General features: G+C 40.3%; 1 protein-coding gene across 2 annotated transcripts; it reads left to right on the top strand.

Annotated features, from left to right (window-relative positions):
- The first annotated feature begins 476 nt into the window (after nt 1-476).
- pank4 (pantothenate kinase 4 (inactive)) lies at nt 477-17,652 on the top strand. 2 transcript variants are annotated; one of them, XM_036151568.1, is made up of 21 exons: nt 477-621; nt 948-1,030; nt 1,118-1,326; nt 3,081-3,252; nt 5,575-5,586; nt 6,258-6,350; nt 6,467-6,620; nt 7,798-7,979; nt 8,098-8,179; nt 9,224-9,324; nt 9,538-9,543; nt 10,828-10,983; nt 11,915-12,027; nt 12,453-12,540; nt 12,810-12,961; nt 14,024-14,079; nt 15,289-15,338; nt 15,498-15,602; nt 15,703-15,803; nt 15,979-16,047; nt 16,146-17,652. In XM_036151568.1, exons 1-21 carry the CDS (start codon nt 498-500, stop codon nt 16,366-16,368), a joined length of 2,331 nt encoding a protein of 776 aa, XP_036007461.1. In that variant the 5' UTR covers nt 477-497; the 3' UTR covers nt 16,369-17,652. The 2 variants fall into 2 exon arrangements, with proteins under 2 accessions (XP_036007461.1, XP_036007462.1); XM_036151569.1 differs by lacking the exon at nt 9,538-9,543 and having other exon boundaries at nt 478-621.
- The last annotated feature ends 1,895 nt before the right edge of the window (nt 17,653-19,547 follow it).

The raw sequence follows: 19,547 nt of genomic DNA, 5'->3' as shown, positions 1-19,547 counted from the left end.
ATAACATAAATAAATAAATAAATAAATAAAAAGGCCAAAAAAGCGTAATATAACTGGCCTCTTGATTGACGTTTATAAAACATCATTATTATAAGCATATTCAGTGTCATTTCTTCGTTTTATGTGGGTATAAAGACTAAAGAATTTCCCACTTGACGTTAAACTTTTAAACAATAAGGAGGGAATGCTTTTTTATTGTTTTGAATAATTAATTCATTGATTTTTTATTTATTTAGGCAAATCAAAACAGGAAAGCAATCCAAAAGATATTCACTGGATGACAAGTAAAGAAGAAGAGGAAAAAAATATACAAATGGTTCGCTATGTTAACTATGTTTTTTTTTTTTTTTTTTTTTTTTAAGCAACCGCGAGCATTCGGGTTTGAAACGAAACGTGAGCTTCGCACGCTCACGCCTCTTTCGCTTTGCGTGCGAGCTGATTGGTTCCTGAGTGGCGCGTACGTACGGCACGCACGCAGCGTCATATCATAGCCTACCATGGCGGAATGTGGTGGAGTTGACAGCAACACAACTAGTCACACCATGGATAAAAGCATTACCCTTCCGCCGGATGAAATATTCCGCAATTTGGAGAACGCGAAGCGCTTCGCCATAGACATAGGTAACCGGAAGCGTTCCTCTTCCTCTGGAGACGTTGATGGGTTTTGCAGGGATGTAGCTAATCCTCACATTTGTAGGGCAACGCTGCCGCAACACATGACTTTTTAGGTGGAAGTAAACTAAACAAATAGATTTTTAGCTTCTTAGAAGACGCTTTAAGCTCATTTAAATGTCATTTGAAGCGTAATTTATCTGCAGAAGAAGATATTGGAGGGTTTTGTTATGTGTTTTTTTTTTCGAAACGGATGTTTATCTGACTTGGTGTACTGTTAGTTTAGTCAGTTTTCAGCTTCAGCTGTTTTGCTGCTTTTGTTTTTATCCTAACAGGTGGATCGCTGACTAAGCTCGCCTACTACTCAACTGTCCAACACAAAGTGGCCAAAGTGCGATCCTTCGACCATAGCGCGAAGGTGCGGCTGTAAATAAATAAACAAACACGTTCCCTGTCCGGGGCCAAAATAAGTTGCCAGTATTTGTCTTCTTTCGTTTGATTCCAGGAGGCAGCCAGCGACAAGCTGTATGAAATAGCGGTGCAGGAGGAGGTCACGGCGCGCCTGCACTTCATCAAGTTTGAAAATGCCTACATCGAGACGTGCTTGGACTTCATCAAGGACCACCTGGTCAACACCGAGACCAAAGTCATCAAAGCCACAGGCGGAGGGGCGCACAAGTTTAAAGAGCTGATAGAAAAAAAGCTGGGACTCAAGTAAGTATATAGGGACGTGCTTCATGGTTGCCCACCGCACACATGACGCCAACGTTATGTGCAAAGGTTAGAAGTCAAGATGGCTGCTGCGTTTTTAAAAGGTGAAATTATGTAATCGTTTGTTTACCCTGAAACTTTCCAGCAAATTTTCTACCGTTTTAGTGGTTTGGATAAATGTCAATTAAGTGACATGGGATATCTACTGAATCCCAGCTAATACCCCCATCACGCCGCTGCATGTGTGCTTTTCTTTTTCCACAGAACAGGAAGACACGATGTGATACGCTGTGCTCAAACATTGCCTTACAATTCATTGGACACTGCAGCTTACACGGTTTTATCCCCCACAATAAGCTAATTATAATATTAAGTTCTCTCACGATGCACCATTTTGGCTCTTAGATGGCGGAGACAGCAGGTGTAGGAGTAGCTCTAGCATTTAAATGGGGTCGACAAAAACCACGACTGATGGCAGCATAATTGTGAAGGATGTAAAAAAAAAAAAAAAATTTTAATTGGGTTGTTGGCCACCAACACATTTGACTCTGAGGGGAGCCAAGTTAAAGGCGGGACGCGAGGAGCCAGAGGTGTGGCCGGGTCGAGGATTGGGATAACAGACGCGTCAGAACCTCGCCCCGAGGTTTTATTTTGTGGACCAGATCAGGCTTCGTCAAGTTGACGGAGACAACTTCTGAGACGGAGCTTCCCATCTGCTCCCCATAGCGGGGTGAAGCTGTTAAGAAGGGCAGACCTCGACAGAAGAGGGATTCAGGTTCAGGAATGCATGTTGCTACCACAGGACGCAGCAGGAGACCCGGACCTCCATCGATCATTGGAACCAGAGCTAAACTGTGAAAAAGAAAGAAACTAAACCGAGATGTGATCTGTCAGAAACTCTGTAATATACGCAGCCAATTCAAATCTTTCAAGGTTACTGCTGAATGCTGTGACATTGGTGAAATGTACGATCCTGAACTCTGGTCCTAAGGGGCTCTGGTCCGGATTTATTACGAGCCACGTAGGTCTGTTGCAGTGCTGTCAAACAAAGTGGATCAATTAATAGCTAGTTTTAAAAACTTTCAACTTCAAAAGTAATTCAAAAGCCAACGAGAAGGAGGAGGAGCTTGTTGTGGAACCGTTAGATTCACCAATAGTAAAACTAAAGTTTTCTTAGTGAGCTGTTGTCTGAATCTGCAACGACGAACTGGAAACGAATGTCGAAAGTCAGAGAGAGCCTAATGTCAGGCATATTTCAGAAGACAACCGTGCAATAAACAATAGTCTTTACTGTAACCAATGCAGCCAAGGTAGCATGTGTGCGCGCTGTGGAATGGGCTTTTTCTTTTTTCGAGGATGGAGGGGTTGAGCGTTTATAAAGAGTTTTCCACCCTCTAAGTGTTCCTTTTGTGAGAGTTACTTTGCCAACAAACATACATTTCTCCTGGAAACTGGAGGAGTTTCAGTTTCCACAGAAGGATATTAGTCTGCCGGTTGAAAAAAATGGCACTGGTTTAATTTAATTTAAGTTGAATATAATTTGGATGGTATTTGTTGTTATAATCTGCCTGTGTAGCCCTGAAGTGAATTTGTTCTCCATTTTCCATTGGAAATGTTTGTCCTATGGTGAAAAGATCAATACATTTCTGATGATGATTAACAGAGCGTTGAGACGATACATTGTAGTTTCACTTTATCGTCTGTACATGTGAGATTGACACCAGCCTGTTGTCTGCTTCTGTGTTGCGTGGTGGCAGAGTGGACAAAGAGGACGAGATGACCTGTCTCATCAAGGGCTGTAACTTTGTGCTGAAGAACATCCCCCATGAGGCTTTTGTCTATGCCAGACACGCTGACTCGGAGTTCCGCTTTCAGACCACTAATCCCGACATCTTCCCCTACCTGCTTGTGAACATCGGCTCAGGGAGTGTCCATAGTTAAGGTAATTACAGAGAATCAACATTTTATTTGCTTGACTGCTCCTATAAACAAGATTCTTATAAAAATGTTTAATTTTTCTCATGGTCAAAATACTGTTTTTGTGATTTCTCGACAAAGGGGTTGTTTCACTTTGGTTAATTTTGAAAGCAAAACAGATTCTTTCTAATTCACTGATTTTTTTTTTCAGAAGCTGTGTGTTGATTCAGCATGCTTGGTGACTCCCTGTTTCACATGTATTTGTGTAAACATAAATATTAGACTTGAAATGATTGGAAGTACACCAGCTATTGTATTACAAGAGGTAGCTTAGTTTTATCATACAGACTGGTAGCTTGTTGAAATAAAACTTTATAAAACATGACTTACTAGTCCCTTTAACTTGCAGCATACTTTGCCGTTGACCTTATGTTCATTGTCAATTGTCAACAATTTTTAATCCTAACTACTAATGGAACAGACTGAACAATTACTTAACTAATCATTTAAAGATAGAGTACTTGGAAAATATCTTTCCCTCTTAAACCTTTTTGCATTTGATCTCCTTCCAACCTTTAACTTCAATACATTTTATGTAACAGACCTGCAACATAGTGCAAAACTGAAAAGTGGGGGGAAAAATGCTGAATGTTTTTTAAGATTCTTACAAATAAGCTGAAAAGTGTGGCATGCATTTGTTTTTAGCCCACTAAATTTTGCAGAACCACCTTTTTCTGCATTTACAGGTCCATATCTTATTTCTGTGTGTTTCTTCAACCTTTAAACATCGAGAGATGGGAATTTTACTTCTTTTTTTTTAAATGCCAAAAAATATACAGGTTTAAAGTTCAGTGGCGTCCTGTGGATCCATGTGTTGATATTCTGTTCCTATTTGTAAACACAAGTTGCTGGTGGCTTGGCACGCATTGACCAGACGGCATTGAAAAATGCATGCTGTCTGGTCAATGCTTGTTATCTGTTGTCATACAACTGATGTAGTATGACAATATGGAAACAGTTGATATAAACTTGCCTCAATAAAAAAATGGAAAGCAGAGAATCGGTAAGTTGTCTCTTGCTTCCACGCTTCCAGGCAACAGACAGCTTACTGGGGCACAAAAACACCTTTTCACCAATCCTGTCTGTGGTGTTCGTGGACAGGATCTCAAGGTGTATTAGTGGAGATTAGGGTATATGGTTTGTGAACCGCATGATCTCATCTCTTTGGTTATTTTTTTGCGGATGATGTTGTTCCGTTGGCTTCTTGAAGCCTGGAGTGGTTCACTGCTGAGTGGGAAGCAGCCGGGATGAGAGTCATCCCCTACTGAGTCTGAGGCTATGCTCCTCCACTGGCAAAAGGTTGACTGCCCCCTCTGGGTTGGAGGTCAGTCTCTGCCTCAAGCAGAGGACATTAAGTATCTTGGGCTCAATCCAGATACCCTTATAAGGACTCTTTAGCCAAAGCGGTAGCGTGTCTGCAGTCGCCATGATAAGTGCTGTCTGAATAGTGCAGTCAGTGAGGAAGGAGGTAGGGAAAGTTGCCTGTAAGCTCCCTCCTGTGGCTAATTTAGCCTAGGAACCCCATGACGCTCCTCACCATCAGTAGGGAGGCTCCATCCGAATACGCTTAATAATGGCTTCTAGGTCCTGTTCTTTGACCTTTCACAGGGTGAACAGTAAGAACTCTATCATGGGGAGGAAATGAGCTTTTGAGCTGCTCTGCCGATTTCGGACAGCCAGGGTTTCCCGCAGCGCTATCTTGGCGAGGCGGCCGCCTCGCCAAACTCAGGCTACCGCCTCGCCAACGTTCCAAAAAAACAAAAACAAACTCATGCTTGCATGTTAATGTGACGTTAACACGCGTTTTTGTTGTTGTTGCCTTTAGCTCTGACGTCAGTACGTGACGGAAACACACGTGGATGATGCGAGTCAAATCAGGGCCTACAGCCTTCTGAAAATGAACTACAAATCACACACTCTCTGCTCTCCGGACATTTTTGTTGCTTTCCTTGAGGAGGCTGTTATGCCATGTCACGCAAAGGATTGTGGGATACCTTAAGGGTTCTTAGCACTGGTAAGATGGAACGGGAGACGGGCGGGCTGATTGGGGCTTCGTCTGCAGTAATGCAGGCGCTGCTCCGGTGGTGAAGAAAGGTTTACCGATCTGTCAACATTTCAGGTCCATTTGTCATGAGGTGTGGATCATGACCGAAAGAATGAGATCCTGGATGCAAGTGATCAAAACAAGCTTCCTCCAGATGGTGGCCAAATTCAGTCAGAGATAGTTTGGGTTATCAAATGCAATGTCAAAGCAGAGCCGAAGCTTCTCTGGAGTCAGTTGTGGTGGTTTAGACATCTGATCAGGATGCCTCCTGGTTGTTTCCCTTTGGAGGTTTTCCGGGAACGTCCCACCAGAAGGAGACCCCTGGGAAGACCCAGAACTTGCTGTAGGGACTATATATCCCATCTCGGCTGGGAACACCTTAGTGTCCCCCAGAATGAGCTGGAGAAGGTCGCTGGGGAGAGAGATGTCTCTGTTTTAATCCTGGACCTGCTGCCCCTACAACCCAATCGTGGATAAGCAGAAAAAGATGGATGGACAAACAATTATGGAGCCTCATGTACAGCCTCCATAATCAATGAATAACACTGCTGTCCAAATGTTCCCTGGTTTCCGCTGCATATAGAGCATCTGCTCTAAAAAGAGAAAACTTAGACTTAAAGCCCTTGTTTTGGCAGATTTTTATTTATTCTTGGGGATTTTTAAACATTTCTTTTCATGAGTGTTTTATTCTGCCATCATTTATTTAGTATTGGACCCAGAATTTTTTAAATGTCATGTTAAATACTAGGAGTAAATGAAAACCATAAAGACATTTCATAGTTTTGATGAGCACAGCCGCTGTTAAATTAAACTTAAAACTGTTATGAAGATGTAGAAAAGATTGCAGATATAAAATGCTGCTCATAACAATGTGTCAAGCCCTTTAATGAGCATCCTTTTTTACTTTTGACAGGTTCAATCAGAAGATAAATTTGAACGAATAGGTGGAAGCTCGATAGGCGGAGGGACATTCTGGGGCCTTGGAGCGTTGCTCACAAAAACAAAGGTAATTCATTGAGTTGCCTCTGGTTGCTACTTGTATCCCTTCTTTGTGCTGCCAGCTCCATGCATTTCACCGTGCCCTTGAGGCTCCTAAGCTACATTTCTGTTTCTCTCCTGCAGAGATTCGATGAGTTACTGCAGCTGGCCTCTAAAGGGCAACATTCCAGCGTCGACATGCTCGTCAAAGACATCTATGGAGGATCTTACGCATGTTTGGGTTTGACTGGAGATCTCATTGCAAGTAGTTTTGGGAAGTCTGCAACAGCTGACAAAGGTGATGCACAGACAAACAGATTTTACCTTTTACCTGATCGCTGCGAGAATATTTTGTCTTGGATGAGCATTTTCTTTACATTGATAGTGAGGATGATTAGCTAATGTGGACTTTAAGGGTGAGTGGTGGTGTGTTCTTGAGAAGCAGCTAATTCAAAAATGTTGATCTAACAATTTTTAGTAAATGTTTTGACTTTGGCTTCTGTTTTTTCATCATCCATGGAGTTTAGATTTCAATACATGGCCAACTAAACTCAGCTTTAACAGCCATTAGTGAAAGTCAGTATGATCTTTAAATACTCACAGTAGATACAACCTTTTCAAACACGTTACTGAGTAAAGCTGCCAAAGTCCGTCATTTAAATGCATTATTTTCTTTCTTTTAGTAAGGCAGGATGTATTGAGGCAGACTGAAGGATACAAATGATTGCCCTCTCACCCAGTGCTGACATTGCTGTTAGGAAATGAAGGCGTGGCTGTCCCCCACAGAACAGTATAACAGAGGGAAGCGTGTTGCTGGCCCATTTCTGCTGTTGAGCAACTGCTGCTGAATTTTATTAATCTTTAGTCTGAAAAACCCAAAATACTCCTAATATCACTTATTAGGGCTTAAGGATACAAACCATTTTCAGTTTGCAGTGCCTTTTCCAAGGCATCTCCCTCTAACCTTTTATCGTTTTGTCCTGTTCCAAAGGCAACCTTGAATGAATTTTCTTTTTATTTGGGTTTTATGTACAGTGTGTTTTAAAAAAAGTAAAGAAATATGTTTTTCAAAAAATGTGGTTGATAACAGTTAATCCGTGATTTAACAGGCAGTGGAAGGGTTACTTATTCACACAGGGTCAGGTTGGTTTGGTTAGCCTTGAAACTGCATTTTTTAGTAAGTGTTTTTTAACAAGCTTTTCAGTGAAGGCCTCGGAGGTTTGTTGGAGAACAATAAGGAACAAACCGCATCATGAATACTAAGGAACTGTACAAACAGTTCAGGGATAAACCTGTGGAGGATTTTGAAGTTATAAAACAAAATCCCAAACTTTGAAAGTCTCATGGAGCCCCGCCCTAATATTTGTGGTTATAACATGACAAAACATGAAGACATGAATACTTTTGCAGGTCATCTTTTTTTGCAACATGCAGGAGACTGTTATTCTCATCTCAATGTGTTTTTTGGATTGTAGAGTTCTCTAAAGAAGACATGGCCAAGAGTTTACTCCATATGATCAGCAACGACATCGGACAGCTAGCCTGCCTCTACGCCAAACTCCACAACCTGTCGCGGGTGTACTTTGGAGGCTTTTTTATCAGAGGCCATCCTGTCACAATGCACACAATAACTTACAGCATCAATTTCTTTACCAAGGTAAGCCCCTAGCGTCTGCACAAAAAAAAAAAATTCTGCATGTATTGGTTTCTTTTATTAACGTTTATGATTAAACTTGTTGCTCATATGTTGACCCCCTGTTATCCGACTATCGCAGGGTGAAGTTCAGGCTCTGTTTCTGAGGCATGAGGGCTATCTTGGAGCCATTGGAGCTTTTCTGAAAGGAGCAGAGGAAGACAGTAAGTATACATTTACAATTTATATTCGTTTGTTAGCAGGCAGGTAACCAGGATGGCACATGTTTAAAGTTTTCGCACGAGAGCCTCGTGAGGGAGAGCCAGACAAAATGCTAGCTGGAAAAGAAAATGGAAGTGGTGTCAAAGCCGAACATAACTGCTGAAGGGCATTTTTTTTTAGGATTTAAACCAAATTATGCCACCCGCTTAATTTGTCTGAGCTGGTAGGTCGAGAGTATATTGAGTTATTATGTCGTTATCATATTAGTTAAAAAAGGTCCCCAATTGACAATAATATGATTTATCGCAATAATTTTTAGAAAAATGTATCATCCAGCTACTTGTTATCGTGACAGTCCTATTTTATACGGTGAGAGCAGCGGAGCTACAATGAACGGCTAATACCGAAGCTAACCGCTAAGCTAACCGGATACATGTGCAGCCTGTAAGCGGAACCTAGCTAGGAATGAGCACACATTGGCATTACGTGAGCATCAGACTGATTGGCATGTGGGACCAAACAATAAATAAGGTTATATTCCTGCTCTTGAGGGACAGAGGGGCGTAAGGGCAGGACCAAAACTCTGCCAAATTTGGACCAAACGACAAGGATTGGTCAGTTTTTATAGACCTGCAGCACAAAAGTCAAATTTTATAACCTCCTTTTTCTGAATACATAATGCATTGACTACTGTCAGCGTGGAAGTATATTAAGTATAACAAAGTGTTTCTGAACAGGATTACCAACTATAGCTTAAATTGCGTCATAATGAGAGGAGAGAGGGCCTCAGGAACACATTGGCTGAATCGTCTGTTTCAATGTCAAACCTGAAGCTGACATGACTGGATTTAACTAAATACTGTGATTAGTGATTGTAGGTGTTTTTGTTGTCACTTTAAAAAGATTAGTTTTAACAAAAAAATGCATAATTATGTTGACATACATGCTAATGCCTGAAATACTGTGAATGTAATTATAAAATTTAGTGTAAAAACAAAACAAAACTCCTTCCTTCCAGAAATGACTTGTTTATCTCCCTTCTTCAGATCCAAACCAGTACAGCTGGGGGGAAAATTACGCAGGAAGCTCAGGTTTGATGAGTGTCTCTCCTGACATGAATCCCATGCAGCGAGCTCGCAGTGGAACAGTAAGCTATTTGATCTTTGGAGATGATGCTGGTCTATGTACCACACAAAGGCGACTAAATTCTCATAACCAATTTTCTTTCTGCAGAAGTTTAAAATTTTTTTTTAAAACTTAAAATCCTAATCATTTTGATCATGCAAAGCCATATTTCTAGTCTGACAATCATTCATTTCCTTTCCACACGTTCTTCTGTCCACCTAATTTTCTCCTTCAGTTTCCTGTAAGTACCTCCACCTGCTTCGTGTGTGTTCCTTTCTTTAACAAGACGCTGCCTCTGCTCACAGTGCCATGTTGCATAGCTAGAAACCTAACCCTCAAGCCATGACTGAACGTTTGCTCTGTTGGACCTAAGGCAGCTTAGCTCTTAATCACCTGCTTCTGACTTGCTCCTAATCTAATTATTCTCTGATCAAATTATTTGAAATGACTTGTGTTTGCTGTCTTCAGTGGGTCAATAACAGTGTCTGCTTTATTTTCTGATCTTCTGATATGAGGCTTTGAATCTGTAGGATTCTGTAGTAAGTTAGAAACTATTATCCTTCATTCTTAGCTGCCCCAATAATGGTTCTGCTGTCGTTTATCGACGGTCAGCACTTTAATCAACCACAGGTTATATACTAGATCATTAGTTTTTCTTACTGTCCAGGAAATGTCATTTACAGTTCCTTGCCAAAGTATTCATGCCACTGGAGCCTTTTCACATTTTGCCACCTAATAACCACAAATGTAGTTGTGTTTTATTGAGATTTTATGTGACTAGGCAACACAAAGTAGTAATTGTGAAGTGGACAGAACATCATACGTGGATTTAAAAAAGCTTTATGATTAAAAATCTGCAATGTGTATTTAGCCCTGTTTTTTATTACCTTAAATAAAATGTAGTGCAACCAATCACCTTAAATCACCTAATTATTAAATGAGTCCATCTGATATAATTTAGTCTCCATAAAAACATCCTACTGTGAGAAATAGTGGTGGCAGTATCATTCTGTGGGCATGCTTCAGAGTCAGAGTTGACTAGAAGCTAGATGGAGCCAATTACAATCCTGAAAAAAAAAAAAAATACATTTCAAAGCATATTGGCAAAGTGTAGTCTGAGAAAATAAAGAGAAAATGTATATTTTTTCCCTTCTCTTTGAAATTGTCAGTGAGTCAAACAAAATGGCAATACCGTGGTTAGTGGTGTATGACAAAATGTGAAAATCTCTGGAATGTTTTTGCAAGGCAAAACATGTCTGTCCTGCATCTGCTTGACTTGTTCCCGCTAACTTTCTTCGTGTCATATTTGATGAACATGACTAACATACGTGAAGTGTGTCAGTGCTATAAAAAAAAACGCAAGCGGCACAAGGAAGTTATTTCTAAAAGAGGTTTGCTTGGGGCATAATCTTTAAAAATGCAACAGCTGCATCTAAAAGTTTTATCTGCTTTTTTTTTTTTTTTGTGTGTGTGTGTGTGAACTTGTCAAAAACACTCTTCATTTCTATCACCTTGTTGTTTCCAGTTTGACATGTTGGAGATGGACCGCCTGGAGAGGCAGCTGGTGAATCTGCCTCTACTCCAAGATCCTTCCTCTTACATCCCTGACACAGTTGACCTCACAGAGGACGCTCAGGCCCGGGAATACTGGCTATACTGCTTTGAGGAAGCCTTAGATGGGGTAAGATGACTAAAGTTAATTCAGACAAAGTTGGACGCAGTTTAAAAATACCTGTAAAATCAAATAAAAAGAAAATATATGATGAACTACTATAGTCTTATCTCAACCTTCCAAGATAGTTATCTTTTTAAAGAGGGCCAGCTTTATTTTTCCCTTGCTACATCTTCTCTAAGGCACTAGAGTCAAATTAAATAGTTTTGCTTTTACGGTTCGGGTAAAAACAAAAAAAAAACTTTACCCTCTTAGTTTTAGGGTTTAACTTTTCAGTGTATAAGTCAGTTGATGAGTTTTGGGTTTGGGGGGAAAAAAATTACACCTCTGCTGTTTTCATGGTTTCAAAGAGAGAAAGTAGCAGCCATGTTTTACTAAAGAAATGCTTTAATTAACTGTTCATACTATTAACAGATCCAAATCCAATAACAAAATGGCAAACGGGTAAATAAATGTCAAGGTGCTCCAGTGGTCCAACCGTAGTCCAGACCGCAAGCTGGTTTAAATGCTGTTTTGTAACTTACGCAACTGAAGTTATTCCAGCAATAAGGGGTTCTGTGGGCTAATGAATCACTGGGTGTGCTTAGTCTTTGTCCGCCAAGCTCATATGTGCACAGTATGCCCGAATATTTGGGAGCCTTTAGGCAGTCCAAGCCCGTAGTACGCTCCAGCAACAATAAACGTAGTAAGTTAATTCAATATACAAGTTACGTTTATTTTGGCCTAATGTTAGAAACAGGGCAGTGTAGTCCAGTTACTCTGTCCTCCCGACAGACGGATAGAGAGCTGTGGACGTGAAGGAGTGATATTACACACTAGGGAAGAATATTTAGTGGGCCTTATGGTCTGAAAAAAATACAGTATGTCAGACTGTGTGATCATGTGGCAGCAGTATTCCGACCAGGCTGTGGCTGATGGCTGCTCTTCTGTGTTGGAGCAGGTGGTAAAGAGAGCTGTGGCGAGCCAGCCGGACATCCCGGGGGCGGCCGAACGGGCCGAGAAGTTTCGCCAGAAGTACCGACACAAGCTTCAAACCCTCCGCCATCAGCCGTTGTAAGGGTTCTTGTTTGTCCCGTCTGCTTCATTTTAACCCAGAGGTTGCCGTTTAGTCTAAACTAAAAGCCTTCTCTTCATTGTCTGCATTAGCTTTGTGTCTTCATACCTGCTGGACCTTCCTGTATGCCTCCTCATTCCAAAGGAAATGTTAATTCTATTTATTATTTCAGTTTTAGGAGTGGTTTTTGTGCCAAGTAAATGTGCATTAGTTGTTCTTTAACATTTAATGTTCTGGGAGTTGATTGGGTTAAAAAAAAAAAAGGTCTTAGATGTCAAACTTGGAGTTTAATTTTTCATTAATTTAGTTTGTTGCAAACAGCATAAATCTGTGTGTGGGAGGAAAAAAAGTGGTGCCATCCCAGCTCTGTTGTCTGTTTCTGTTTTTTCTTTGGCTAATGTAGAGTGCTTCTCTTCTCACCTAGTGCTTATGGATCCCTCACTGTCAGAAGTCTGTTAGACACGAGGGAACACTGTTTAAACGAGTTCAACTTTCCTGATCCCTACTCTAAGGTCTGAGTGAAATCTGTCACATCCGTTGTTCTCCTTGTTATGTTTGTGCTCGACACTAGTTTGGCCCTCACTGATCCATTCTGTCACCCACTGTGTCGTATACAGTCTCACAGTGGCGCAGACGATTCCCATGTGTTAAGATTAAACAAAACACTGTTGTTTTGGCTTAATCCCATTTTTTTTTTTTTTTCATTTCTAAATGTGATTTGATAAGGCCGTTGTTCATTTAGTCGGTGCTAACTGCGATGGTACGTTTTATTCCGTTTCAGATTAAAGAGAGGGAGAACGACGTCGCTCTAAAGTACTACCAGAAAGCGGTGAAGTCCTTGGAAGCGCTGAGCTGGGAGGACAGACAGTTTGCGCTGGTTAGGGGCGTCTTGGCTGGAAATGTCTTTGACTGGGGAGCCAAGGCCGTGTCAGAGTGAGTAGCTGCTGCAGCCTCAATGCATTCTATGACTTTTTATTTTATTTTATTTTAACCAGTAAATAGATGCAACAGATTTTTGTGGCTTAACCTGGGGACACTCCACACAACAGTCACAGTCTTTGCAGATTTTCAAAAGCAGAGGTTTCAAATTCGTAAATGTCCGTTATTCCAGAAGAGAATTTTTCAAATAGAAATTTGATGTGGATGGTGTTGACGGATTATTTCATTTTGTTGAGAGTTTGGAACATTTTTGTTTTTGTGCGTGGTAATTATTGGGTTTTGGAATAACTTTAAAGGTTGGATTCACTGTAAGATATTTTTTTTTTTATCTTTTCAGATGGCATTATAGTATTTAGACAGGAATGGATAGCAAAAATGTAGGCAGTTAATTAAATTAGTGTTGATTCTTTTACAACTAAACCCCATCTAAAGCACTGTTACCATTTAAAAAATGGCTGTTAAAAATGGCTGTTAATGAAAAGTTCTCTCTCTCTCTCTCTCTCTCTATATATATATATATATATATATATATATATATATATATATATATATATATATATATATATATATATATATATAAATAAAACTAATTCCTGACCCAACATTGTGAAAGATTTAAACACAGACTGAGATCGAGTCCGGTCAGTTCCCCTTATGTGCTTGCAGAACTCAGTCTCTCCCCCCCCCCCCCCCCCCCCCCCCCTGCAGACTAATACAGACTGTTCCTTAAGAAATCACAGGATAAAATGATACAAATAATCGTGCAGTTTGTCCCCAGCGTTAATCTACCCTGACTTTAACCTCCAAGGATTTTGAAATACGATTGAAGCCAAACAGTAACAAACTGTTACTCAGTCACAGTGAGGGAGTTTCAAAGGATAAACTTTTATCTCCTTTTTGTGTGTTGTAACACTGTTTTGACTTAGCACAAACTTTAGTCTCAAACTTTTTTCTTTTTTTTTTATGATGTTTGGAACTTTTGGCAAACTGTGACCCACACAAGGCTGGTGCTGGTATTAAACCTGTTTTTTCATGCTTTTGTCTCCATACATTCAGGGTCCTCGAATCTAACCCTGAGTTTGGGTTTGAAGAAGCTAAACGGCGGTTAGAAGGTATCCAAATGTTTCTGTTTAATCCTGTGTGCCCGGCAGGGACAAAGTGAGCAAAAGGTTACCAGAGCTGCAATTGCAGCATTCATCCAAAAGCCACCCTATATTGCCAAAAGCATTTGCTCTCCTCCTTTGACTCACAAATGAACTGAAGGAACATCCTGTTCTTAATCTTTATGGTAAAATGTGACGTTGATCCATCCTTTGTAGTTATAACAGCTTCAATTCTTCTGGAAAGGGCTGTTCACAATGTTTTGGAGTCTCTTTATGGGAATTTTGACCATTCTTCCAGAAGCGCATCTGTGAGGTCAGACACTGATGTTGGATAAGAAGGCCTGGCTCTCAGTCTCCGCTCTTATTCATCCCAAAAGGGTTTTATTGGGTTGAGCGACCCGTTCTTTCACTCTTTATAGAAGCAGTGTGCATGCCTCGGTGGGAGTTTATACACCTGTGGCCAGGGAAGTGATTAGAACAGCTGATCTCCATTATTTAGATGGGTGATACTTTGGTAATTTGGTGTATTTGTATTTGGACCTTGTGAGAATGCAGCATGTGTGATCATCTCTTTTCTTTATTAGACATTATTTCATCCGCTTTGAAGTTGAACAAGCAGAAAATAAAAACATTTAGTGTTCAGTTTCCTATAGCACCTTGCAAAAGTATTAACACCTCTTGAACTTTTTAACCTTTGTCACCCGACAACCATCAACCAATACATGTATAGAAATGTAGAAAACCAGTTTATAAAAAATGTATTTTTTTTTTTTTTTTTGGACTTTTTTCACTAATTCAGTGACTTCTGAAGGCAATTGGTGGCACTGGGTTTTAGTGGTTGAACAAAAATAGTCTATTTAGAAAAAAAAAACATTAAAATGTATCAACCTTTAATTTATTGTTGACAAAATGTGAGTAGTTTGCAAGGCCAAATATAAAGTTATTAGGATTCAATGATTAGTTTAGCCCGTCTTTTCTTCCACAGTTATCCAAACTTAAGCCAGCAGACTTTTGTAAATCTAAAGTATGACAATATTTATCTGATGCTTTGAGCTTTCAAAATATTTATGTCCCTCTATATCTGTGGAAGTCTATCCTCTGTTTATGTATTAGCCCAGACTATTTTGCCTATTCTTTTTAACAAACTGCAGGGATAAATGTCTCAACAAAGATCTTTTTTGCTCACACTGACTTTTTTTTTTTTTTCCCCTCCCTCAGAGCGGCCATGGCTCGTTGACTCTTTTGATCAATGGCTTGAAAGACTAAAGGTTAGACTCTTTACGGCCTGTTAGTTAAAAGTCATCTGAGTTTCCCCATCTGGAAACCCAGCAAATGTCACAACACTCCTCGACAAATGTTGCTTTTGCGTTTCGTGCCCTTTTTCATGATTAATGCTTCAATGCAGTTTATCCTGGTTCTTGTTGCAGGGTCCTCCTCATAGGTGTGCCTTGTTTTTCGTAGATAATAGTGGCGTGGACATAATTTTAGGGGTGATGCCCTTCGTCAGAGAACTTCTCTCCCGAGGAACGGAGGTGAGGAGCTGAAGACGTGTTGAGGGAGATGTGGCGATTTTTTTTTTTTTTTTAAATGTGTTTTTAAAACTTCAAATCGGTTCGTATGTTAACATCACAGGTTGTGTTAGCCAGCAATTCTGCTCCGGCCTTAAACGACGTAACAAACAGCGAGCTCCAGATTCTGACAGAGAGAATCGCTGCCATGGATCCTGTGATCGAGTAAGGAGTAAATTCTCTGATTGCTGAATTTAACTCATTTGAATTCCAAGGCCGTAATTATTTTACGCAATTCACTTGATTGCGTAGAGAGTTAAATGTATTTAGTTTTTAAATACAGTTTTTTTTTTTTAAATGTAGTGATTTTACAATCTGTGGTTGGTTTGTTGCTGAATAGATCGGCCCTGAGGGAGGACAGGCTGACATTGGTCCAGAGTGGTTCCTCTTCCCCCTGTTTGGATCTGAGGTGGGTTGTTGGTGTCCATGATGCCCGTTTTCCCGTTAAGGACGTAAACAGAAGATGCTCCCATAACAGTAAAATGCATCTTTCCCGTGGCTCTTCAGCCGACTGGACAAGGTGCTGGCGATGGTGGCGAGGGAGCGGCAGACCGACCTGGTGATCATCGAGGGAATGGGCCGAGCCATCCACACCAACTACTACGCCATGCTGAGCTGCGAGAGCCTCAAGATGGCCGTCATCAAGAACTCGTGGCTGGCCGACCGACTGGGCGGGAAACTCTTCAGCGTGGTCTTCAAGTACGAGGTCCCGGTTGGAAAACCCCATTAGGGACGCCGCGGCTTTGACACCATAACGGGGCGCGAAGCGGTTGATCAACTAGATCAGCTCGAGTGGAGCTTCGAATGTAATGACTGGGATTGTAAATTGTAATTGGGTGAGCATATGATCGCTTTTAGGGATGGTAATTGATAGAAGAATTTTACATAGTTGTTTTTTTTTTTTTTCACACTGCGGACTTCACCGTTTCATGAACTCCGAGTTACGAGTCTCTGCATAGCTGCGTGTTCAGGTATCACTGCCGGTAGATCTCGTTCATCACCTGAGAAGTCACCACTGCCTGTGTTTCCAAAACTGTCGCAGAAGATAAAATTGATTTAGAAACCTCTTTTTTTTTTATGAACGCAGACAGCCCTGGTTGGCGTGCGGATTGCTACGGGAAGGAGCAGTTGGATCATAAACATTGCTCATACATATAGCACACTTTATTGATACCATAAAGGGTATTTAATGTGCCTTAAGCTTGATGTGATACAAGCATCTTTGACTCAGATTGCTTTTGTTTCTTGTTGCAAGCTCGACTGCTTTTGTTCCAGCTCGCTTTTCCTGCACATAAACGACAGAAAGGAAAATCACTATTTCATGAATGCCAGTAAATTAATTGGAGATCAAGTATTGTCTTTCACTTGAGTAGTAGTTGCAGTCAGGGAAGATCAGATTAGAGGGGGAAACCAGCACTTTACTTTATCACAAGTATTTAGAGGCGTCAGAATCTTCTCCTCCACTGGGTGGCAGTATTCTACTGTGTAGATTTTATTCGTCTTGATCAAATCCTTCCCAAGGTGCTTGGTGTCAAAACTAACCATGCATAATTCAGATCAAACATTTTTTGAGCGAAACAATAGTTGGTCATAAGGCCACTCATTTACAGCAGTTCACTGGCATGCTTGAAAACACACTGTATCCCATTCTTCACAGGAAAAAAAAAAAAAAAAAAAGCAGCGTTCAATGCAATAATACTGTAGCGCCTGGTCGATATCGTGATAGTGAAGTTAGTGGGTGTATAACTTCATTAAAAATGATTCTGGTTCAAGGTAGAAATAGATTATAAAAACCTCAATGTGGAAATATTTCCACAAAACAGGTCCTTTGGACTCATGTTTCAATGCTTTATTTCTCCTTTTGTACATATGTGATATATGAGTGCGTGTGTGTAAATATACCCATATTATATAAATCCAGCTGGATCTCTTCACTTGGCCACACAAAGCACAGATTTTGTGTATTATTCTTCTGACAATCAGTTTTAAATAAATGGCGAAAATCTTTATTTCAGCAGGATTTCTTTTTTTCCCCATCGTGTGCCTGTGTGTTCGTTTCTATCTCTGGATGTGTCTTGGGAGTTCTCTGCTCTGCAGAGAAATAAGAAGAGCTGCCCCCTTATTAAAAAGCGAACGTGCTTCTGGCAGAATCAAAGCTCGACACCCCGGTATGGGGTGCTTGGCGCCTGCTGTGGAGCTCCGAGATGATATTGCACGAGCAGGCTCTGCAGGGGGTCCTTCTGCTTTTCCTTACACTTATCTTTCTGACTGCCAAAATGCACTGCACCAGTTCCTAAATATGCTACATTGGTTTTTTGTGACATCTGCTTAAAAATTGTCTGCCCTTGTTTGGGTTTCACAGATTCATCACTTGAATTTTTTTGTTCCATTAGTTTGGACAGCAACAACGCTGCCCTGATTTGGTGCATATATAAATAGATCGCGAGGCAATAGGCAACTTATGCGCCTAAATCCAAGAAATCAACACTGCACTGCTGTACTCTAGCTGTGCAAGTTCTTTTATGCCAAAAATCTGGCGAAGTTTCAAATATTTCAGTATATGCTGCAAGTGGCCACCTTAAAACATGCAAAAGAACCGTTGTTACAGACTGAGACTAATGAGGTTTAACATTCAAGTTAAAAATAACTTGCAGATATTTACAAGGAATGTTTAGTATTTAGCTTTTTCATGGAAATGGAGATTTCTTCAAATATAAACTTAGCATGTTAATAATGCGTCCTGAGGACCATTTGTGACAGCCGGAGGGATTTTGTGTCCAAATGGTCAAATTTGGTCCTTGATTCACGCTCTTCTTTCATGGCAAAATTCTCTGACAAAATTGATGGCAGAAATTATGCATTTTATTAACCATGTTTGTATTGGGGGGGGCTTCCAGTTTAATTTTAAATTTACAGTAACCAGGACCTTGAACATTCAGGGGCAAAAAAATAGCAGAGTTGATCTCATCAGTTCATGGCTAAATACAACAAACGTGTTCAAAAAGTATTGAGCCATATTTGTTGTTGTTGCTCAGAATGGATACAAACTTTCTAAACCAAGAAAACTGGAAAACAAAGAATTATAAGGTTGTAAGCCTTTCCTTTAAGAAGCCAAACAGACACAACCCGCTTGAAGTTTTAAAAACTACAAGAATGTACAGATTAATTTTCTTCAAAAGTCTGACCGCATTGTTTCATTAAAACAATACGTTGGTTAAGCTGACAAGAACCGATATTTCACAAAATATATCTTTTTTGTGTTAATACAAAAAACATGTAGCAAGTTTGGTCTACACTGTTAGAACATGCTATTGCAGTTTTTCACTATATTCATTGACAGTATTGATTTTGATGTTTCTTCTCCAATCATGCTGGCCGAATCCTGTCAAGAAATATTTTCTCTGAGCGTTTTGTTGACATTTAAAGCTGCTAGTCGGGCGTATATGCAGTCAGTGAAAGCGTCCATGTCCACAGGCCTCTAGTAACATCACACAAGGTGTGAGGCAACAGATCAGACTTCTTTCGAGTATTTGCTGTTTTGTTTTCATTTTTTATTTTCATGTTTTAGTCAATTTTTTTTTCCCCTCAAAATGTTACATTTGGATTCGATTGAAGCAAAAACAGCGGAGCCTTATGTAAGAACAGTGTGTGAAGTTTTTGGAAAATCTGGCAACCATAAACAATTTGTGAAGAGGAGCAAAAACTGTAATGGCCAGATTTCATAATCAAAGATGTTCAGTGATAGTTTCCATGCTGTGAAACACATGTCTCCTGCACAACAGCTTGCATCACATGCTGCTTTTGTCAAAATCTATCATCAGGTAGATGGATTTGTAATAAGTCTAGTCCTACCAGTTAGCCCCTGTTTAATTGGCATCTGCAATACAGCCTTTCCCATCCCCATTGCTC

The sequence above is a fragment of the Fundulus heteroclitus genome, chromosome 20 (genome assembly GCF_011125445.2).
Source record: "Fundulus heteroclitus isolate FHET01 chromosome 20, MU-UCD_Fhet_4.1, whole genome shotgun sequence".
In the NCBI taxonomy this organism is placed as follows: domain Eukaryota; kingdom Metazoa; phylum Chordata; class Actinopteri; order Cyprinodontiformes; family Fundulidae; genus Fundulus; species Fundulus heteroclitus.
The sequence above is the reverse complement of the archived record's forward strand: the minus strand, read 5'-3'. Positions and strand labels throughout refer to the sequence as shown.

Coding starts and splice junctions, on each gene's coding strand:
- pank4 (XM_036151568.1), top strand. CDS start 498: ATGGCGGAATGTGGTGGAGTTGACAGCAACACAACTAGTCACACCATG. Junction 8,180..9,223: donor GAAAGGAGCAGAGGAAGACA/GTAAGTATACAT, acceptor TCCCTTCTTCAG/ATCCAAACCAGTACAGCTGG. Junction 15,804..15,978: donor GCCATGGATCCTGTGATCGA/GTAAGGAGTAAA, acceptor GTTGCTGAATAG/ATCGGCCCTGAGGGAGGACA.